Here is a 23,860-nt window from a genome sequence, read left to right on the forward strand (position 1 = left end):
TGTAGACACTCCGATTATATATAAGTGTGCCGTCCTGCGATGGAGGCATGCGAAACTATGAAGTAATTTGCCTGAAACGTAACTATGTGTGAGACTTCGAGAAAAACGGCTTCTGCGGTAAAAACGAATTAGCGCATGCGGGAGCCGAACCCACATGTACCGCAAAGCCGGTTGGCGTCACCCAGCATTGAAGTGCTGTGGTCGAATACCGTGGTTGCGCACTTTAGAAAAAAAAAATTCTTGGGATTTACGCGCCGTATGATTTTGAATCCGCCGTAGTGGCGAACTCCGGATTAATTTCGACCCTCCGAGGTTTCTTAACACGCACCCATTACACGCTGCACGGGTGTTTTTGCATTTTTCTCTCACCAAGTGTACGGCTGGCAACGGCTGCGATTTGATCCCGCACACTCGGGCTTAGCAGCGCAACGCGGAACCAACTGTGGGCCACCACGGCTGGTGCTTTAGAATTAACCGCAAGCTTCACCGTCCTAGAGGGAATAGTTACCCACCGAATGGAAAGTCTCAGCTGTGCATACTTTGAGTTTGTGCATTCCTTTGATCCTTTATTGCCAGAAAATGCGCTACCAAAGTAAGATAGCATGCCACACACCGTACGAAATTACGTAATGTATCTTACACTCACAATAACACATTTCTAAAAAAAACATAATAAAGCAGCATACGAAGGGGAGAGGGTCAGGCACAGAGGCCATCGCCCGGTGTTATGCACGGGGTCGCAGCCGAATAGTTGAAGCAACAGATGAAACACCAGAGGGATGTACAGGTGCTCCCAAAATAATTCGGAACGCTGGACGCGCAGCTGCTCGTTGGCGGAGCGCGCCGGCGGATAAATACAGGCAAGATCTGCGCATGCGCGGTCTCCCTAGCGAGCAAGTTTCGCTCCCTAGTTCATCTAGATTGGCGTTGCCTTGCTCCAAGAAGGTAGCGCTAGGTGCCCTTTAGCATTGTGCAATGGGGGCTGGGCGAATGAATGTCTGTAGCACAGCATGCATGCACCGTTATCTACAAATAAAGGCTCCTGCATTCCTTGCAGCGCATTCTCGCCATGGTCTGCATCCCGTCTGGGAGATAGCAATGCTTGGCGTGATTACGTGCTAGTGGGGCGGCTTGGCTGCAACGGCAACGCTGCCTTATTTTTCCACCGTGCTAGCCTGTCCTGCCAAGTATTAGCTCTTAGTAAAATATCTCCCTATCCGTGTTACTACTACGGCTTCGCAATACGAGGACAATTTCCACTATTACATGACCCCTCTTAACGGGTGTGTCTGCGATAGTGGAAATAAAAGAGTTAAAAAAATGAAATAACGCGGCACATTCATCAAGGCCAATTTCACGCGCAGGAAGTCACTTCATGCAAAGGGCACTCTAATGAACTCTTCACGACTCTACTCATTTTTGGCGCACCCCGTTACGTGGTTCGTATATATTGTGCGCCAATCAATCACGGAATCTGGACCATTGGTAACATTAACATTGGTAGCGAGTGTTCTTACGTATTGATCGTGAGTCGGCGTTTGTTGGTGAAGATACTCATTTTCTTTCGCTCAGAGGAAGTATACAATGATAATCAAGGGTACGCTGTGTGAGCTGAATGCGAAAAAGTAGTAAGGAGAACATAGTAAATCTAAATAACAGGAAGAGCACGGGGTTTATTTTTTCCACAGTAAAAAAAAAAAAGAATCGTAACGTAACTGTTTCGTCTAAAGCGATTGGCGTGTTCCGCTATCAATATCTCGCGAATGCGCCGTCCACGCGAAGCGCAGCTTGTACGCGGCGTGGAATTGACTCGTAGAGCGCATCGACGAAGTCCCTCCTCTCGCCAAGGCGCTTCCACTCGCGCTCTGGCGAGCCAGAGCTCGCCGGCACTGGCCCCTCCCAGATTCAGCTTGGATAAGCTTTCCTTCATCATGCCCCACACGTTCTCCATAACATTGAAGTCTGCACCTTTCGGAGGCCAGTCAAGAACGCGAACACCACGTTCTTGAAGAAGTTTTTCCACAGCTCTGGCGGTGTGCACCGGGCTCAGGTCTTGTTGGAACAAGTAGCAGCCATCTTTAAATGGCCCGTCGAGAGCGTATGGCAATAGGTGGTTGTCCAGAATTTCGCAGTAAGCTTCAGCTGTGAACGATGGGGACAGTCGGATTAGCGGACCGAGGCCCTCTTTGCTAATTGCTCCCCAAACGTTGACAGTACAGCGGCTGCTGCTCTAGATCTCAGAAACATACCCAGGCTCGTATCTACACGAAAAGAAGGGAATAGATAATGGTCTTTTCAGATGAAATACCTTTTGCGCGTCCAAAGAATTTGTGCTTAAAAGAGCAGAAAGAAAATGAAAATACCTGCAGTTATATGGTCTCCATACGCGGCGCTCTTGATCCCATCTAGATGAAAATGTCGATTCATTTGAAAATATGTCTTCCTTCCATTCTGCAGTCGTCCAGCGCTCATATGCCCTGCAAAACTCAAGGCACCGGCGTTTTTGGTGCTCCGTAAGGTGCGGTTTTTGTGCCGCAACAAATCCACGAAGAGCAGCCTCTCGCAAGCGCCTTCTAATTGTTTCCTCACTGGCTTGCAGGTTGAGGGCTGTCTTGATCTGGCGGGCGCTCTGAAAAGGATCAGCAACGGCTGCAGCAACAATAAGAAGATCGGACTCTTCCGATGTGCATCGGTGTCGTCCCGATCGTGCTGCATCTTTGAGTCGGCCATCTTCATCCCTGTATGCTTGGATTATTCGGTTGACCGCACTTATAGACTTTCCTGTGAGGCGGCATATCTCACGTTGAGGTATACCTTTTGAACTGAGCTTAATTATATTTCTCCGCACATTCATCGGCACTCTTTTCGACATGTTGCCTCGATTGGAATAGGGCGGAATTCGCGTAACTGTGGTTGTTTAAATAAGTTTGTATCCTTTTATCAATCGAGCCGCCGATATCATCATGGTTGCATCAGACGAAAACGCCGCCCTTTGCCAGCGCTAGTCACGGTAAACTACCCTGAATATTTTTAGCAAATGATAAATACGACCCACACGAAAAATGAAAAAAAAGGGCGAAGCACCCGAACATGCAGACACGAGCGCTTATGCTCCAACGCGAGTGCATGCGCAGACACAGCTTCTCACAGACACCACCGGCCCAGCCCCCCTTGACAAAACGTTAAGGGGCACCTAGGGCTTCCGTTCTGGAGCAACGCAACACAAACTATATGCACTAGGGAGCCAACCTTGCTCGCTAGGGAGACCGCGCACGCGCAGACCATGGTACTACTTCTTCCACGGGTGCGCTCCGCCGGCGAGCGGCCGCGTGTGTAGCGTTCCGATTTATTCTGGGAGCGCCTGTACAGCCACGGCGGCGCATCCTGTGAACGGCGAGACGGGAGGCGACGAGGCCGTTTATTCCAGCGAGCGCGCAAAACGACGCGCCCCTCCGCAGAAAAGCTAGAACGCTTCTAGATGGATCTCTCCAGGTCCAGTAGCTGGTTGCACATGCGGACGGCGAGCACGAGATGCGACAGGTCGATGTGGGCCTGCCGCCAGGCCCTCGCGCTTAGGCTCGGGTCTCGCTGTCTTCGGGCGCGGTACGCGTGTTCGTGGAGGAAGGCGAGCGCCTTTCCGGCGAACGCGTCCTCCGGATCCGCGCCGAAAGCCATGTTCCTGCGTGCGTCAAAAGCGGGAGGCCGCGTAACGGCTTCGGCACTCTCACTTCGTGTGGAACTCATTTAGGAAAGAAGGATTGTAGTGAACGTGTTTGTTTATTTTCTGGCAGCCATGCTTTAGTGCATCACGTGTTGTGGAGGCTTCGAGTGCGAATACATAAGCTGTATGTTTATAAACAAGCCACTATATCATAGGGAAAAAGAACAGCGAGCAACTGTGCTGACCTGTTGCTCATTTGCGATTGGCCGTTTTTAACAACAATCTTCGAAAAGCAACTTCTGGAAATTGGGCCATGCCCATTAATTTTCTATCGAGGTAGAATAGAACTCCTGCGGTAAAGTAAAACTTTCTTAAGCGGAAATAATAGGGAAGTTCGTTAATTTTAACCTTTAAAAGATTCTGGGGTTTCACGTGCTAAAACTACGGTTTAATCATGGGCCACGCCATTATGGGTGACCTCTGATTAATTTTGAGTACCTGGGGCCTTTCACGTAGCAACTAAGCTTTCACATAGCAACTAAGCCACCGCGGTGGGTCCATGGGCACCTTGCAGTGAGCACGTGACGCTGCGGCGGTTTCGGTCATCACGTACTAAAACGTGAACTGCACCACCGCTAGGGCTGCCTAGAAAATGACAAGGCACTCGAAGCAACGCGCCCTTGCTTCATCACTATGTTCTAGGCATTGCGCCTCTAGCTGTGCCCATCCATCCTCACCTTCAGCTCTAGCTTGAGAACGCGCATGCGTTCGTGTATAAGGGTGCAACCACGCCTTCTCATGCCGACCGTGACAATTGCCGATTGGAAGATCTCGGGCACTCTTGCCCTCCAACAAGCGAATGCAGGATTCATCGCGAATGTGTGTGTTTTATTTATTTATTTGTTTGAACATACTGCTAGCCTCACATTTGAGGCTGTTGCAGGATAGGCGCAGGATACATATTCAAGAGAACACAGTTCAAGTAGGCGCGGTCATAGACAAGTTTGGGTGAATAAGGCAGTACATACGCACTCTATGTTTATTATACAAATTCTATAAAAGGAGCGGGGAACAATAGTAAGCACCATGTTGGAAGGTTTAGCACACAGAAGAAGAACAAAGAAAGAAAATGCAAATATATTGGATGTGCAATGCGCAAGAGACAACATACAGCAGGCATTTATATCAGGGCAGAATACAAGACAGTGGTAAGTGAATCAGAATGCCATTGTACGACGCAGCTCACCTATGTGCAGATCATAGCTACAGGGCATTGTTTGATAACTTGGCGATAAAAGTTTCGAGTGATGTACAGATGACAACGCCATCAGGCAACATGTTCCATTCACGGATTGCATGTGGAAAAAAGGTGTACTTGATTATTATGTCGTTGTGAAATATGTATTATGTGAAGTGCTTGGTGTGTTTTGTTCGAGAACTACGTGTATCTGTCCGTAGTAAGTAGTCACTCGAATCGTTTTCGTGAGTACATTGTCACTGAAGAAAAGAAATTTGCAAGACGCCTATGTCGTGCCGTGCCGTGTCTCGAGCGAGTTGTTGAAACGAGTCAAACAGCTGCACAGCGTTGTTATCCGCTAAACCACATCACTTAGCCAAAGACGCCAACCAACACATCGCGTATTTTTTTTGTTTGATATCATAGCCAGTTTCGCTGCACTGAAGTTTGACACCATGTTAGAGTGAAATATTATTTCCTCTTTAATTCATTCCGGATTTCTTCCCCAAGAACACCCCGGAAAGTTACGCTTCAATTTATCACGTGTTACTTTCTAGGGTGACGAACACAGGCTGGATCAACAGGATTTGTTTTCATTCAACGATCATGCGCACTTACCTGACGTTCGGCTTTCCTAGCAATCCGTCCCGCTTGATGAACGCTCTTTCAATGAGCACGAGTCTTTCGTTGACCATCCGTAAGGTGGGTTTGCTGCACGGAATTAACAAAGAGAGGGAATTCACGAAGGGTCGCAGGAGTCACGGCGCCTAAAACAGGTCTCATTACGCATGACGCAATGACTATCATCATCGACGTATTTAAATCTACTGCAGGACGAAGCCCTTTGAAAACAACAAATTGTAATAGACAAATGCATGCATTAATCGGCTTTATATTGTGTTATAAGCGACAAAAAGATTGCTACACACTCGGGCAACTCTTTATGGTCATGAAAGGAAAGCTACGGCGGAAAGACATGTACATGTAAAGGAGCCCCCTGAAAACGAGTCACGCGCTCTCATCCGCGTTAGTATGCTTGGAGAGCATCAATGCAAGAAAAAAGATCCTAATTATAACAGCAAAATACGACAAAATAGACCACTGAGCGTTAATAAACAAATTTCTGTCTTTATTTCTCTTCTGCGTTCGGGCAAATGGGCAACCGCCGCACATGAAAGCTAGTCAGATTAAGCGATCTGTTTCAAGACACAAAAGTGCTCTCAAACGCTGCCGGAATACTTGCCTAACAGTAACACATGCTCAGAAGTCCCGCCTCCTCGGCGGTACATGTACAGAATGTTGTACGAGTGTATTATCGCCATTAAACCGCCACCACTACTGCGTTCGACAGCATTTTCCTTCCCTTGGCACCCGTGTTGTTTGTTAGAACACAGAATACATGTAGCACATTTCGCTTGGATAGTTCATCAGATGAAACAAGCTCACACTGCGAGAAAAGACGAGGAGAGAGGCCAGAATGACATAGGACGTTGCGCAGCCAGGTTAATATAGGCAAACGGGCAGCGAGGTTTCTAAAAGCTGTCATGTCTTAGAATGATTTGGCCTGTTGCAACTCTAACAATCCGTCATGGGGACAATTTCTGTCAAGAAAGACACCTGGACGTCGAGATCTGCTGCTCAGCGCGAACATCTGAGTTTATTTAGCGTCCGGCATTTCGACCGCCACGCCAGCAGTTATGGTTCTTCGCTGAGCTTGCAACTTGCCCCAGGTGATGCGCCAGCGCGTCAAGAAACTGCAGGCGTGACCTTTGTCTTCAGGTGAACTTATGTACGCTGCTGACTATGGCAATATTTTTTTTCGGTACGTTCCTTAAGAACCCCAGAGAATAGAATGGGAATGAATGACGGTATACCACAGATATTTCTAGAGCCGCCTCACTCTTATTTGCACTTCATAATGTTATGCATCCCATATACGTGTCTAAACAAAAAATAATATGTGTCAAAGAATGAATACAGTACGCAAAGCCAACACACAGTCGCAATATTACAATACATGCGCAACCTTTTCTCAGAATCATTCAAGCAATAACAATTCTGTGCAGGCACCATATAATCGCATCTAACAGTTATCAGACAAGGCAGTGTTGCACCATATTGTCAATAAAATAAAAGCACGCATTTAAATCTATCAATTTTGCTGTCCGAAGTGTGCTCTGAGCTTGTCAAACACTGCCCACGCTTCTTCGCGTAGCGCTCTGCATTCATCGTCACGACGCGACACACTACGTCGGATGCAGCAGCGTGAACATGCTCGATAACGAACAGTCTGGCCCTGACACCTTTTGCCTATCAATGCCGTGCGCTAGCTCAGGCGAAATATGAAGGGAAGCGCATGCCAAGCGTTGAATTAACATGCAAATAAATAAAGAAAAACGAGCTGGACGATACAACCACGCTCAAGTTATCAACGCTATCCCGCAGAACATAAAAGCTGTACTGAGGCTCGCAAAGGCCGGCTATATCGCGCATCAGAAGCACTAGGCGTTAGGGGGCCCCTAATTGAACTAAAACACAGTAAAAAAAATTAAACATTTCCTTCATTAGTATACCATATTCATCTGAAATCGTTAGCTTATTAGGCAATATCTGGTCAAACATTTTCGAACATTTTTTGTTTATTTTTCACATATGTTTTCTTGTTTCAGTGTTTATTTTTATTAGTCATATCATAACCGAACCCCCAACCTTCGTGGATTCGGTTCTCACCTGCGGCAAGTTGTTTTCTCATCCACATTAATTTCCATTAATTTATCGTTTCTTTATTTCATTTATTCAACACAAGTAATTTCCTCTATGTTGTCCTTGGTGTCAGTGTTTGTTGGCTTCTCATGATATGACTAATAAAAATCGGGACCCTCGGTTAACCCCCTCTCTTCTCGTTTATTACATAACGAGGGTGTCGAATCCGGCAACATTGATGCCTTCGGGTAGCATGTGTGGGTTTATTGACCAGTTGCCGTCACCCAAAAAGATCACGTTCTCGTGACGCCTGCGGCAAGAAGGACGTTCGACGTCCGCCGCCAAGGTATGTGAGTGATGGCGCTGGCTAACACTCCCAGGGTTCTACTAGGACACATAAATACCCAAGAAAGTGGATGGGGAAACAGCGCTGCGGTAGCTCAATTGGTAGAGCATCGCACGCGAAATGCGAAGGTTGTGGGTTCGGTTCCCACCTACAGCCAGTTGTTTTCTCATCCACATTAATTTCCATTAATTTGTCGTTTCTGTATTTCATTTCTTCAACACAAGTAATTTCCCCTATGTTGTTCTTGGTGTCAGTGTTTGTTGGCTTCTCATGATGTGCCTAATAAAAATCGGGACCCTCGGTTAACCCCCTCTCTTCTTGGTCCATATACACCACTCTTACTAACAACTCGACCAGGAAGATGACTTTATTTTTTACACTTGGCCAGGAATGGCCATCAGCTTCCTTAGCCTTCCTTCAAGTTTCTTAACTATACACCGAGTTCCGGCTTCATGTGTACCTACTAACAAAACGTGCCTATGAGGCACAATATGCATTGTGGGGGGGGGGGGGGAGCTTGCGGGCACCTCCCAACTGAATAGGCAATGCCACGTTAGGTGTTATACGAGGCGCCGCGACTCGATACAACAACCAAACTTCGCTGGCCCGTATGGCCCAAAATTTGCTTCATGTTTACGTGGCGAAACAGAATATTCTACGCTACAACAATTCAAGAAAAACCATACAAGTGGATTTGTTTTCCAACACATGCATTTTCTCCTAGGCGTATCTGCTCTTGACGGATGCAGGCTCGGTAATGGCGTAATTTGCTGTCAAGTAGCAAGATAACAACAGATCGCAATTTACGAAGCTGCCTTCGCTTAGATTACTCATTTTGTTGCAGCTGAGGCTGCGAGATAACGTAGGCGAATATTGGCGAAGATCCCCGGCGCGAATCTTTGGCTGCTCTTTGTCGCACAGATGCGAGTTGTTTGCTTGTCCCATGGATAACCCTTTCGTCTTTAGCCCTATATGCATTTTTTTCTATTGCGCACAATGGCGAGGTGTAACTGTACGTGTGTTTACAAAAGACGCAATTAAATAGTGAAATAATTCTGGCTACCCGAGATACCCAAAAATTCCTGACCAGAGATTCAGCAGGCGATAGCTACGAAAGTTTATTTTAATAGACTTTTGAAGTTGTCTGCCACAGCTATTGTCATTCTTGAAACCCTGAATACTTCGTTGGCCCCAAGAAACAATTCCATCTCAACTCTTAAGTATAGGGGCGTCTGTCATAAGTCAATCAAACACCCTTTATGCACCCATAAATGCATCAAAAGGTTTAGCGTGTTGTACAACTAGAGATAGAACTATACATGGCGGCGTTACACAAATGTGCCAGAACAAACTCCCTCCAAGATATTTTATTAGCAGCCACATGCAGCGAATGAGTGTTCACGGGCGGTTATTACACGCCAAATCATCAACTCACTCGAGCGTGCGATTGTCCAACCAGGAGCGGAAATTCTGGGCCCGTTGCTGGAATTTCTTCGTCTCGCTGATCAGCCATTCTGGAGGGCAAAGAAGAAAGCGGCTATACCACGTTGAAAGATGGTCATAGAGATAAATGCGTAACTGCAACATTTGTGGCTGTATTTTGTAACGATCCTTAAATATATATATATATTATATATATATATATATATATATATAATATATATATATATATATATATATATATATATATATAAAGTAAAGACGCCGACAACAGGCCATAAAACGACAAGAGCAACATTTGCCTTCATCGGCAGACTCGGATTTGGGCAGATCCGTTGTTCCTCAAACTCGGGGGCAGAGAACAAGGGAGCACTTCGAACGTGTGAATCACTCTCGCAGGAGGAAATCTCAGAGGCGAAACCACGTGATTGCAGGTATTGGTGGATTTCTCTAAGCCAAAACTCAAGCCGCGGGCCCGTGGGGCAAGATTTTCGTTCAGACGCGGGCATGCAGTGGCTCGTCACCAGGAACGGTGACATTGTGTTGTGTTGACGTGGCGGGAAACACTCTCAGAGTCGACGACTCTTCCGACGACGAGGCTCGGAGCTCCTGAGAGCGCTCGACGCTGGAAGACAGCGGTCGAAAAGAACCAGCCTACCGAAAGGCGCGCTCTGGCTTTTCACTAGCCTTGAGGGCGCGCGAGAGTTGCGAGAGTGGTCTGAAGCACTTCGAAAGGACCGCCCAAGGATGCCATGGGGAAGCGAGTTACGAGACATTGACTGGGGTAAAAGCCACGGCCGACCAGCAACAGCACTAACTATATCTATTCCGCGGTAAAACTGAAGGCAGTGCTAAACAACGCCAAAAAGATAACAATAATCACGCAAAAATGACAAAATCAGTGACAAGAAATATGACAAACAAAAAACACATATAGAGAACCCAAAATCTTTCGCTTCTGTTAGCAGGCAGTCTATTTTACTGCTCGGCTAGTAGATGTTATATATCGTAACTAGAATCAGTTATCTTATATTGTCACCCACCACACTCCTTGTTGCCATTGTCACCATTATTTTTGCATTTGTTGTGTTTTTGGCTTGATCTTCAACATGAAATACTAACTAGTTTCCAATGTCCCATTAGTTCCCCTATGACTGTAGTTCAGTCCAGGAACCCCCTGGGTCATATAGTATGGTAGAGAAATAAACGCATACACATCCACTGTAACTGTTCATTTTATTATGCGAACGTCGCCAGGGAAAACAGGTCCTTGTCACTAGCGCGATTTCACGCCTACATTAAATGATACTAAGAGAGAGATCATAGCCTTTGAATGGCCTTCACTCAATCAAGGCTATTCACAGGCTACAAGAGAAGAAAGACTTGATGCACCCAGTCATTGTCAGATTTAAGGAACTGGCTGATCGTAACCTGTGGATTACGAAGAAATACGCACTTCAATCTGATGGCATATACACAAACGAAAACTTGACACGAGCGCAAAAGAAGTTGTTTTGGCTGAGCAGACAGAGGGACAGACAACAGGGCTATAAATTTGTCGGAATGCGCAATGGCATAATTTTCACTAGGCGCGACGAAGGAAGTCCTGCTATGATCATTGCAACAAAAAACGATTTGGAAAAAATAAACTAATGTCTGAGTTCATGTCTTTTTCTGAGTGGGATTTTCACGTAAATCAGTTCATTATGAAAGAACGGTTAAAGCAATAGCTAAGTTTATTACATATAAACATACGCAGCAAAAACAAAAACTGGGACCAGTTATGTGCTTACGTAAACACTCAGCAGAGAAGAGGAGATGTAATCGTCTTGACAGAGGCTAATCTCGATTCAACTCGACAAAGCATTTACAGCCTTGCTGGGTACTCTCGTTACGCTTGGTGTCGAGAAAACAGAAAAGGAGGAGGGGGGGGTCATGTTTGTGAGCGATACCTGGTTATCATATAAAATTCAGGTATCCGTAGAAAACGCAGAAGTGGTGGTTGTCTCTCTTAGCTAGATGGATACAACTTACATTGTATGTGCAATATACAGACCACCCAGCAAAAACATTACTTTATTCCTCGAAGAACTAACCTCACTCCTAAAAAATATATAAATGAGAAGCAGTTTATTTTAGCGGCAGACCTAAATATAGATATAATGCTAAACTCGAAGAGGGTAGTAGTTAGAGACTACTTAGACCTACAGGTTGAATTTGGCTTAGTTAACCTTATTAATAACTGTACAAAGAGGAATCTTTAGGTTCCCTAATAACTACATCATGCATCGACCGCATAATTTTTCACATAGCAAACAAACACTGTTCATCAGGAGTAATTAAATTGAAACTTGCAACCGCAGGGACAATGCGAACATAAGACCTAGTATCAGGAACATTTTAGACAGCAGGAGTATAGAGAAAGCTATTCAGAATACAAACTGGAATGCTATAATAGCTCTGGATCAAATGAGGCTATATATATATTTCTCGAAAAGTTCCACCTCATATACGCGACGTCATCCAAAGCTGCCAAAATAAAGCAAAGAAAACCAAACAACAATTGGATAACGCAGGGTATAATGGAGTTGTGTTACTTAAAAGATAAAGCTTGGCAGAACTGTACAAAGGATCCTAAAAATGCCACACTTAGGCAGAAATTTCGCATATTGCGAAATGTTATAACATCCAAAACGCGACAGGCAAAAAGAAGAAACGTATCCTAGAAGTTTGTGCTAAACAGGAATGATGGAAGAAAAACATGAAAATTGGCAAACAGCTTAATGAGCCGCATCAAACAGGCTACGGTTGAGGAGGTCATCGACAAAAACTTTCCGAAGGAAGAAACACAGTCATTGTGTGAACTCTTTAACGAGACTTTCATTGACGCATCAGATAAGATGCGCATGGCTTATGGTACGAATCATCTCGATATAAGTCAATACATTCATACGCACAGACATCGTACCTTCCTGAGATAACAGAAGCTGAGCTATGGAATATATTAGGTAGAGTGAAGATGTTCAAACCACCAGGTTTTGATAAGATCGGCGTACGAGACCTGTACTACAGCAAAAAGGTGTGATTCTCAAAAGACTCAACGGAAAATTAGAACCCGAAATGATGCCCAAAGAATTGAAAATTTCTGTAGTGAGACCTGTGTACAAAAGTGGAAAGAAAAGTGACTGCGCAAGCTACAGACCGATTTCTATTATATCTGCCCTGGCTGATATTTTGGAAAAACACGTGGCATCCGTTATGCAGTTTTTCTGCGACAAATATTTATAAACAACCCGGCACAATATGGGTTCACAAAGGACCGGAACACAACTGCACTCTTAGAAGAATTCTCGGATTACATTAACATCGCAATTGAAAACAATCACCTTATGCTAGCTTTGTTTTTAGACCTATCAAAGGCATTTGATACTATTGATCACGCCTTATTGTTGCAAAGGTTGGAAAACTTAGGTTTCAGGGGCCGATTTCAGCAATTCCTTGAGCGATATTTTAGAGATAGATCACAGTGTGTTAGAAGTGAAAACAAATACAGTGAGTTTAAAGTAATAAAATTCGGTGTTGCGCAAGGAAGTACTCTGGCCGCATTACTATTTAATATCTACGCCTCTGATGTGGTTTTTCGAAATTGAGATCAAGAGTCTTCCAATATGCAGATGACACTGCATTAGCACTAGAAATCACTGATTTGATTTTGGGTGCAAAACGTTTCAACAGGACGTACGCAGGGTAATAGACTGCAGGGCGCTAAAATTCAATATATTTAAATCGGCAATAAAGAAAGCTTACCTGTTTTAGAAACCCACACAAACGAATGCTCCTAAGTGAATCTCTCTTTTTACATCACTCACATTGCGATCCGTGCACATATAATGCAATACCATTTGAACATGCGATCAAGTATCTCGGAATAGTATTTGATTAGCATATAACATTGAATGATCATGTGCAGTATATATGTAACAGGCTAAGAACTGTGTCTGCAATGATGTACAACTTAAGAGATAAAACTTCGATGTACTTGAGACGCACCATATACATGGCACTGGCTCAACCTGTTATACCCTACGGTATTACACTGTATGGAACTTGTTCTGATCAGAACATGGGAGCCATAAACCGCATAATTAAAAGAATAGTAAACCATGTAACCTACGGAACAATGCGGCGACAGGCTGACAAGGAAGAACAATACAACATGCTTGGCATCCTGCAAATGCGTGAACTATTTTATTGCACTCTGCTCACACGTCATTACTATGCAAAGGATTTCAAAGTACCTGTCGAAAAAAAAAAGACTTGCCCTAAGAAAGAAAGAAATATACATTAAGCCACGATGCCTTACACTTTATGGGAAAAGAGATACGGTGATATTACGTGCCACAGATATTTAATGATCTTGGAGAAGCGTTTGGAAATTTCAAAACTAAACAAAAATTGACTAAATCAATAAAGAAATCGTGCTCATCTTTGCAGATAAATCACTGATGGCCTCTTGCGTGCAGAAGGTTGCTTTCTTGGGTTTGCGCCTTAGATGTTCTGTGAGTTGTAATATGGTTAATTTCAAGCTATTATGACGTGCTCTAATTATTTATTTACTTAGTTTAATTTTATGGAGTTGTACTCATAAATGCTTATTATGTCTCAAAAATTTTGTATAATATGCCTTGTATGTACAAGTATACCATACTTGATTGTTTGGTGGTACACGTTCCGTAATTCACCATTCTGCCTGAACAACCAACAAGCACGCTGTACTGAGGTTGAACAAATGAAAATCTATGTACCAAATGAAGATCAGTTAATTTTGATTTGATTTCATTTCATTACACTGACCATTACATTCGACACCTCGCTTCTGCTGTCAAACGACACAAGTGATTAGAACAGCCAAGCTACGTCTGTTCATTTTATGGGCGCAACAATAGCTGCTCGCTGTAACTTGCACACAACGCGGCGCTGCCGTCGGCGAAAAGTGGCTGCGTGCTGACAGTGGTCCAGACTATAGCCGAGGTCATTGGCCACACAGCCTCACTGATCTCCGTGCCAGTCTCTCCCTTGTCCATTTCGAGGCGCAAATAAAACTTCCGAGGATCTGTCACACCAAGATACGGTGCTCTAGTAAGAAACTGAACCCTACTTAGAAGCCTAAGAGCTTTTCAATACGTATTTTAAAGAAAAGGTAGCCTTACATGTCAACCTACCGAGCGATATGTTGTGCTTGCTCATCTCTTGGACGATGCGCGGCTCCAGCTCATCGACGGCCGCTCGCAGCTCGTCTGCCATTTCGGACACGTTGTAGGGCAGCAGGGCATCCTCGGCAAGCCGCAGGGTAAGCGCCGCGTTCATCTGGCTGCAACGCAGCGTCAGCTCGAACTTCGAGTCCACCGCATGTTCGAAAAGCTCGCGGTTGTCGTACGCCGTGTGGTAGGCCGGAAACCAGCCCGATGGTCGAGGCTGCACGAAAAGGAATCGCCTGAAAACCTACAGCACAGAAATTTCATAGGGATCAGAAATCATAGGCATATATCACTAAGGCAATCTTGGCAAAGCCTGAGAGCTTGTAATTGTTTATTTCTTGATGCGAAAGCGCTAAATGGCTCACTGAGCGGGAAACATTCCCAGTTGTCTTCAGCTTTCGCCTAAAGGACGCGAAGGCGAATGCCTTGTACAACCTATATCGATTCGGCTTAATCCACTTCAATCCTCTTTAATCTACCTTAATCTAGGTTAAGTTACCTTATTCCACCTTAATCTACACTAATCTGTGCTAATCCACCTTATTTCTCGTTCATCTGCTATAACACACCTTAATTCCCCTCAGTGCACCTTAAGAGACCTTAATCCTCACCAATCCGCCTAATTCTCCTTGGTCCACCTTAATACAATCACTAATCAATCATTAATCATCTCTTATGCACAGAGGGACATGTTTTGGTTCGCTTCTGACCTTCCTTGGGTCACGTAATATTTTCTGTACTTTACAAGGCCACCTAGAAACTTAGAGATGTAAGGCCTGTAAGGATGTAAGGCATGTAAGAGATGTAGAGCTGCATCTGCCGCTTCTCGGCAACTGCAGCTTATGCAGCCGTAATATTTACCAGGAAACGTTTCCGGCGAAAGCTATGCACGATGGCGAGTTTTCTGGTTCTGTTTTTCCACCGTACGGCCGGCACCGCCGCTGCCGCGTTTGCATGGAGGTGAGCACCATCTGGTGGTGTTGCAAGGAGCCTGGCAACGCCCCTGGTGCATGCCTCCAGCTCTGATTGGTTGAAATTTAGGTCACGGACAACACAAATTCATTGGAGGGTGTAGGTAAACAGCTTTGCTGTGGAACGTTGGTGGTAGTGAATTTAGAACTTATGACCGCACGCTCGGAAGCCGATTGTCTTTCCCACAGGGCTAAACTTGCCAAAGCGTCTCAACGCGCTCGTTTGCCCGCGAGGAGTTCACAACTCGAACGATTCAGCGGTGTTCAGTTGAACAACAGTGATTTCGCATTCACAACTCATAAGTGCTTAGGTGTCCTCGAAATGTTGGTTTTAGGACTGAAGTGTGATCACGTCATAAAACATTCGGTTGGCTCCGGGAGCCTATTTATTTCAGTAGTTCAGCTCAGCATGACAATTAGCCATATGCTGAATGGACGATTGTATGGTTGATTCGAGTGCTTTTCCAATACAGGAGCAGTTGCCCTGCTTGTCGTTGGTATCTCATGACATCATCTGCTGGCTGTTTCGAAGCGCTTTAGACCGCTCTCGCGAACGGCGTTGCCTTCGGCTCGTTGAAGGAGGGTGGGCACCCTGCGTTCGGCTGGTTCTCGATCGCTCTCCTCCTTTTTCAAGCGCTCTGAGGCCCTTCGAGCAGTGTGGTTGAAGCAGTCGTCCATACTGTTTTCCGCAACGTCATAACATCAAAGAACCGTCGCTTCGGCGATAGTCCACCGTAACCGAGGCAACCTAAGCCATTGCATGCTGGCGTCTCAACGAACGCTCGTACCGCCGGCGCAACCGCCGGTTTTACCGGCAGCGCTGGGAGCTTTGCATAGGCGAAACCGTGGGCGAAACATCGGACATTGGCAGCACTCACGTGGTTTTACATGTGGCATCTCTTCCCCCCAGAGCGAGCCACACGAGGCAACCTAAGCCATTGCATGCTGGCGTCTCAACGAACGCTCGTCCCGCCGGCGCATCCGCCGGTTTTACCGGCAGCGCCGGGAGCTTTGCATAGGCGAAACCATGGGCGAAACATCGGACATTGGCAGCACTCACGTGGTTTTACATGTGGCATCTCTTCCCCCCAGAGCGAGCCACACGAGGCAACCTAAGCCATTGCATGCTGGCGTCTCAACGAACGCTCGTGCCGCCGGCGCATCCGCCGGTTTTACCGGCAGCGCTGGGAGCTTTGCATAGGCGAAACCGTGGGCGAAACATCGGACATTGGCAGCACTCACGTGGTTTTACATGTGGCATCTCTTACCCCCAAAGCGAGACACACGAGGCAATCTAAGCCATTGCATGCTGGCGTCTCAACGAACGCTCGTCTCGCCGGCGCATCCGCCGGTTTTACCGGCAGCGCTGGGAGCTTTGCATAGGCGAAACCGTGGGCGAAGCATCGGACATTGGCAGCACTCACGTGGTTTTACATGTGGCATCTCTAACCCCCAGAGCGAGCCACACGAGGCAACCTAAGCCATTGCATGCTGGCGTCTCAACGAACGCTCGTGCCGCCGGCGCATCCACCGGTTTTACCGGCAGCGCTGGGAGCTTTGCATAGGCGAAACCGTGGGCGAAACATCGGACATTGGCAGCACTCACGTGGTTTTACATGTGGCATCTCTTACCCCCAGAGTGAGCCACACGAGGCAACCTAAGCCATTGCATGCTGGCGTCTCAACGAACGCTCGTCTCGCCGGCGCATCCGCCGGTTTTACCGGCAGCGCTGGGAGCTTTGCATAGGCGAAACCGTGGGCGAAACATCGGACATTGGCAGCAGTCACGTGGTTTCGCATCTGGCGTCTCTTCCCTCGAGTGCGAATCACACGGTCGGCTTGTGCGCTTGTCCTTTACTTAGTTCGGGGAACGCCATATCTGCCCAATTCTGCTTCGGGGGATGGAAGCGACCACTCCAAGGTACCGTTAGGAATGTGTCAGAGTAGTGAGAACAACTGGGAAAATATTTGAACTGTGGACCTGTAAGTATTGGCTTGGTCTTTGAGTGTGGCTCCATGGGTATTTACTGAAGGAAGAGGGGCAGATTGCGGGCATTTTAATTCGCTGACTCGGTTCCAAGCTTTTCTTTCATCTGCATAAGAATTTACTGAAGGGGTGATTTTTGCCAGCTGAGACTCTTGGTACGGCGGCGCGTTCTTCTAACCGGGCGAAAGGGAACACCTGCTGCCACAGTAGGACGTCAGGTGTTGCATGAGCGGAGAGGGCAGCGCCGCGACCCAGCAGTGCAGCGCCTCGATGCCAGTCCCTTTTGCTCACTGTCGGCCCAACACGTGACCTCTTGCGTCGAGCTTACGGAGCAAGAATCGAGATTTGCGAACATGAAGGAATTTTTTCCTTCCTCCAGGGGATTCCGTACCGAAAAAAATCAACTGGGAGTACTAAATTTTACCGTGCACCCTGGCGTATCCTCCGTTCTCTGACGTTTTTATCACGTGTTGGCACGATACTCTTGGCTTCACGCGCGTTGTTCGATGCTCCTTCCCAACTCTTTCCTTCCACCACGTGGGAAGTTTTGCCGAAGAGCCGGCAGCTCGAGGTCATGTGTCACGCAAGCGATAATGGCGAGGCTTTTTTCTCAATTTCAGTATCAAAAACAGTTATTTTTGTGAACTTCCATTGATGCTCTTGCTGTTATTGAAAACGTCTAATTAACAGAGCACTCTGAAAAAATTTCAGCTGAAGCCGCAGGTGGCTTCAGGGGAAGTACACTTCCAGTTCTCTGCCTGGTGCTACCCGCTACTGTTGAAAAAGTTCCTCAAAATGTTTTTCTTTCCTTTTTGATTATAAGGTAATGCTTGATATGTTTACCATACTTAAAAAAAGAACATAGGAAAAAGAAAACATTCTTTTCGGGCTGTTATGTTATGTGTCTCGTCATTACAGCGTTAACTTGAAGCCCATGGTTTACTTGGTCACGGTAACTATTTGTGCGAAGTTGCTCATAATGCTCATTACACTTTCTTCTGTACGTATGGGTCAGGCGTAATCTTTACCGAGTCAAGAATGGGCTTCAAAGTTAAGGTACCTTTATGAGCACGGGGGTTAAATTAGGCTTTATACGCGGTCTATAGTTATGTTTTAGCCCCAAAGTAGTGATCACAACATTTATTACGGTATCCATTAGTAGGACACGTTTCTACAGCACGTGAAGGTTTAGGTATGTGTTTGCCTCTCATAAAGGCGTTAGACTTAATACAAAGGAAGCATGCACAGTTTCTTGGGTGGGTCGTCATGTTTCGGTTACCTATATTGCTAATTCAGATACACAGACAACACGCTGTGAATTCCCCAGTGAAAGCACAGAGGTGTCACGAGATAGCAGGTTGTTTGCAGGATTTTACTTTTAGTTCAAATGAAAATTTTTGCGGAGGCTCTTTCAGGACAAGTTGTGGAAGCTGCTCAAATAGCGCGACCGTACAAGTCTTATTCCACGCGCTTCAATGCACGGTAGTTCTTGATCTGCAACGATGCCAATGAAATAGCTAATTAACATACTGCAATTAACCATTGCGAACACAGGTTTACGTTACACGAGTAGACGTGGACATGTCTCGTAGGGAAGTAAATAATCGCGCATTCTCTTTCTCCGAAGGACAACGTGCCCGGAAAATGACGAACCCTGATGGTGAATTTGTTACTTCACCGGAGGCACCGGTGTTTGAGCCGACGCCCGAAGAGTTTAAGGGCCCCATGGCATACATAGCGAAAATTCGACCCATTGCGGAACAGACTGGGATTTGGAAAATCAGGCCACCCCCAGACTGACAGCCACCATTTGCAGTGGATGGGGAGAACTTCAAGTTTACCCGAAGGGTGCAGCGTCTAAATGAACTAGAAGCAACTACGAGCATAAAGCTCAACTTATAGAACAAATAGCGAAGTTTTGTGATCTGCAGGGGTCAAGACTGAAGATACCCAAATAGAAAAGAAGGCCATTGATCTCTATAACCTTTATTGATCTGTCCACGATGAAGGCGGCATGGAGCAGGTGTACCGAGAACAAAAGTGGACCAAGGTTGCATTACGCAAGGGCTCTGCACCCATGCGCGCTTTGGGCTCGCTGCTATCGGAACATTATGAGCCCGTTCTCAACCCATATGGCGTCTTCCAGAGTGGGGCCAACCTTGGCGTCGTTAACTTGAGTGAGAACTCTGAAGACTGTGACAAGAAAGATCGGGACTATGTGCCCCACGGCATACTGTCGCGGCAAGCCATCAAGCTTCCCCATGATCGATCGGCCCGTAGTTCCAAGCGCCATGGCAAGGAACCGCTACAGTGTGTGGACATTGTCGCAGCTGATGATGTTGACTATACGAGCAACAATGAACTAAGAAAATTGCACTTTTACGGAGAAGGACCGAAGATGCCACGCTACTGTCCTAAAGGGTCTGGAAGCACGTGCACAGATGACATGAAAGACAAGTGCTTTGAACTGAATGATGAGCGAAAACCAAAACCTAGGATGCCGGTTATTGAGCAGATAGTGTGCCACACGTGTGGCCGAGGCGCTGACGAGGAAAGCATGCTGCTGTGCGATGGATTTGACGACAGCTACCACACCTTCTGCCTGCTACCTCCGTTGCCCGAGATACCTCGGGGAGATTGGCGTTGCCCAGGCTGCGTTGCTGCCGAAGTGCGGAAACGCCAGGAGGCGTTCGGCTTTGAGCAGGCAAGACGTGAATACACCCTCCAGGTCTTCGGGGAGATGGCGGACCGGTTCAATCTAACTACTTCCAAATGCCTGTGCATATGATTTCCACCGAGACGGTATAAAAAGAGTTTTGGAGGATTGTAGCTGCTGTTGATGAAGATGTCACAGTGGAATACGGTGCGGACCTGCACTCAGTGGAACACGGCTCGGGCTTTCCCACAAAGAACAGTGACCTCCTGCCTGGTGACGAGGAATACATGAACTGTGGCTGGAACCTGAACAACCTGCCTGTTGTGGATGGTTCTGTGCTGCGACACATAAACGCAGACATCTCTGGCATGAAGATTCCATGGATGTATGTCGGTATGTGCTTTGCTACTTTCGGCTGGCATAACGAAGACCACTGGAGCTACTCCATCAACTACCTTCACTGGGTAGTTGATGGAACCTTGATCGAGTTCTTGGTAGCCCAAGACTTCGTATGGAGTGCCCGGTGGTAAGGCGGAGGTCTTCGAAGATGCCATGCGGTGTGCTGCGCGTGAGCTTTTCCAAGCACAACCAGACCTACTTCATCAGCTGGTTACAATAATGAACCCCAATATCCTCCAGGCTACAGGAGCGCCTATATATCAAACAGATCAAAACGCAGGGTAAATTGTAATCACATTCCGCAGATCTTACCATGCTGGCTTCAATCAGGGCTACAACTTTGCTGAAGCTGTCAATTTTGCACCTGCTGACTGGCTCCTCATAGGACGAGTATGCGTGTTGCACTAAAGCATGCTGTGACAATTCTACGTCTTCTCGCATGCCGAGCTTGTGTGCAAGATGGCGGCCAATTCGGAGCATGTAGAGATCAGTCTAGCAGCCTCCACATACCAAGACATGTTGAAGATGGTGGAAGCAGAGAGAGTGCCCGCGGCGGTGCCTGCTGGAGTGGGGAATCAGAGATGCGGAGCGCGAGGCATTCGAGCATCTGCCAGATGATGGGTGGCAGTGTGCCTACCGCAAGATGACGTGTTTCCTTTCAGCTGTCACAGGCTCATGCAACGGCTCCAAATTGGTCTGCATACCCCATCAGGACCATCTTTGTGGTTGCACGCCTAGCAACCATTGCCTCAGGTACCACTACACGCTATATAAGTTGCCAGTCATGCTCCGCCACCTGAAGTTCCGGGAAGAATCATTCGATAACTGGGCGATCAAAGTGAAGGCTGCACTGGAGGCCACCGAAGATGAAGACAAGCTGGAGCTTTCTGAGCTGAAGGAATTGGTTCAAGAGGAGAAGCGCTTTCCGCCGACGGAATTGCTTCAGCCACTGAAAAAGGCTGTGCAGGAGTCCGAGAAGACGTCCAGTGTTGCCCAGCAGGTGCTCAGCAAGAAGGTATGCACCCGCAACCGTCCGTCGCAAGATGCCAAGTACACGTCTAAGCTCACCCTCGACGAACTGCAGGTATTCAACGAGCAGCTCTGCAAGTTGCCCTGTGTGATCAAGGAGTCGGCAATGATTCGGGATCTTGTGGACAGAGTTGTCGACTTCCAAAGCAGTGCCCGTGACCTGCTTACCTTGGATGAGATGGACGAGCCGTGGCGCCCAGAGAAGCTTCTCGACGCAGGCCTCAACTTGGACATGGATCTGCCAGAGGTGCCACAGCTGAAGCAGAAAGTGCAGCAGGCTCAATAGCTGGAGGAAGTGCAGGCCGCCCTGCCGCCACAGCCATAGCCACAGTCGGAGATGCAGTCGGAGGCGCAGCCAACAAGGGGAGAGGAATCCACCGACACTGGATGAGCTGCGCCGCTTGCTCGCAGTTGGGGTGGCCATACCCCCTCAACCAGTATGTGGGTTTGCCTTGGCTGAGCTGCAAGGTCTCCTGACAGGGTCCGAACGGTGGGAGGAGCGCGAAAAAACTTGTCTGCAGGCACAGCCACGCCAAACACTGGCTGCTTGCGAGGCACTGGCTGACGAAAGAGTCGCTATTCCTGTCCACGCGCCGAGCCTCGCCGCCCTGAAGGATGCAATCCGCAGGGCGAACGAGTGGGGTGCCCGTGCTGAAGCCCTTCAGGGCTCAGAGTCCAAATACCCTTACCTAGAGAGCCTGGACAACCTGTTGTAGAATGGCCGGCCAATCCCGGTGCGCCTGGAGCAGCTGCCCCAGCTGGAGTCTCAGGTGGCCACAGCCAATGCCTGGAAGGAGTGCACGGCAGGCACTTTCCTTAAGAACGCTGCCTACTCCCTGTTGAGGTGTTGTCACCTCGCCGAGACATTAGCATCTACCAGGTCACTGCACGAGGCAAAAAGAAACGTATGCGTGATGGACCATCATTGGCAGAGAAGGAAGAACCACCAGAGATCAAAGAGACCAAGGATTCGACCAGCATTGTGGCTGCTTTCAAAGAGTCCGGTGCACAGGAACCGGAGAGCACGAAGCAACTACGCGCACACAATTTGCGGAAGCGCCTCGAGGACACAGGCCAGGCGCGCTACTGCACCTGCCGCAATTTATTCGGAGGCCAGATGCTTCAGTGTGAGCGCATCAAGGACTGGTTCCATGCCAGTTGTGCGCCGACACCCAAGCCGAGAGGTGCGGGCAAGGCTGCCAACTCTGCAGGAGGCAGCAGCTCCGGTGGTGGTGGCTCTTCATCTCCAGGGGCGTCCGTGGCCTCTGCTGTGCCGGCCAAAGAGAGCAAGTTCCTGTGCCCTTCGTGCCTGCGGTCGCGGCGGCCTCGGCACGAGACCATTCTATCGCTTTTGGTGTCACTGCAAAAGCTACCCGTGCGGCTGTCTGAAGGAGAGGCACTGCAGTGTCTTACCGAGCTTAAGACTTAAAGACTTAAGTGATGTAAACTCGTTAAGTGAGTGAACTCTTTAAGTGATTATAGACTTGAAATGTCCATGCTAGCTTCTCACGAAGCTGTGTCAGACTTCGCCAGAGAAAACAGTTTCAAATACGTAAGTTCGCGTCGGACCAGTGTTATTATTGTTTTCTTAACACTTCAAAAGAATAAAACTACTAATTTCCACTAATTTTCTTACGAAACACAACGAATAAACACAACATCCTCTCGAGGCCGTGTTCCCACGGGGAAAAAAAAGTTAATTGATAAGCGGAATAGGGATGGCTAAACATCATATTTTTAAAAATATTTTGGTGTAAAATAGGTCACCAGCTAGATGAGGGTGATCGATGGATACAATTTTATTGCGGTCACAGACTTCATTTTACTTTAAGTATATCAGCTGCTTTGAGGAGCTTAATTATTGCAAACGTTGAGCGGATGAGAGTTTTTCGTATTTTAACATGCAGTGCAATCTTCTTTTTCCTGATAAAGGCTTCACTATCGCTGAGTGAAGTGCGCATTCGAAATTTATCGTGTCAGGGAGATGATGCGCGGGGATTCTTATACAGCATCGTTACCTGTCATTCAGTTTTGCGTCCTTCGTGGCTCACTGATACCGTGACTCCTAACTAGTGGATATTCCAGAAACGGTGGTCTGCCTATCCATCTTAATACTTATCTTTAAGGTCACTTTAAAACCCATGCTGTGCGTGACGCGTAAGCGAGTAACTAT

The 23,860-nt window shown here is 47.1% G+C and overlaps 1 protein-coding gene and 1 pseudogene across 2 annotated transcripts in view; one reads left to right on the plus strand and one right to left on the minus strand.

Moving 5' to 3' along the window:
* Positions 1-3,393: 3,393 nt before the first annotated feature.
* Positions 3,394-23,860, minus strand: part of LOC126527835 (N-acetylated-alpha-linked acidic dipeptidase 2-like) — a 38,752-nt gene continuing 18,285 nt past the window's right edge. For both annotated transcript variants that reach the window (XM_055069257.2, XM_055069256.1), the window contains 4 exons: positions 14,610-14,862; positions 9,383-9,461; positions 5,517-5,609; positions 3,394-3,679 (listed from right to left, as the gene is read on the minus strand). In XM_055069257.2, coding sequence (XP_054925232.1) covers positions 3,475-3,679; positions 5,517-5,609; positions 9,383-9,461; positions 14,610-14,862 — 630 coding nt within the window. In that variant the 3' untranslated portion in view covers positions 3,394-3,474. The remainder of the gene's footprint in view (positions 3,680-5,516; positions 5,610-9,382; positions 9,462-14,609; positions 14,863-23,860) is intronic.
* LOC140213174 (lysine-specific demethylase 5A-like) lies at positions 19,248-23,116 on the plus strand (annotated as a pseudogene).

The sequence above is a fragment of the Dermacentor andersoni genome, chromosome 9 (genome assembly GCF_023375885.2).
Source record: "Dermacentor andersoni chromosome 9, qqDerAnde1_hic_scaffold, whole genome shotgun sequence".
Taxonomy (NCBI): domain Eukaryota; kingdom Metazoa; phylum Arthropoda; class Arachnida; order Ixodida; family Ixodidae; genus Dermacentor; species Dermacentor andersoni.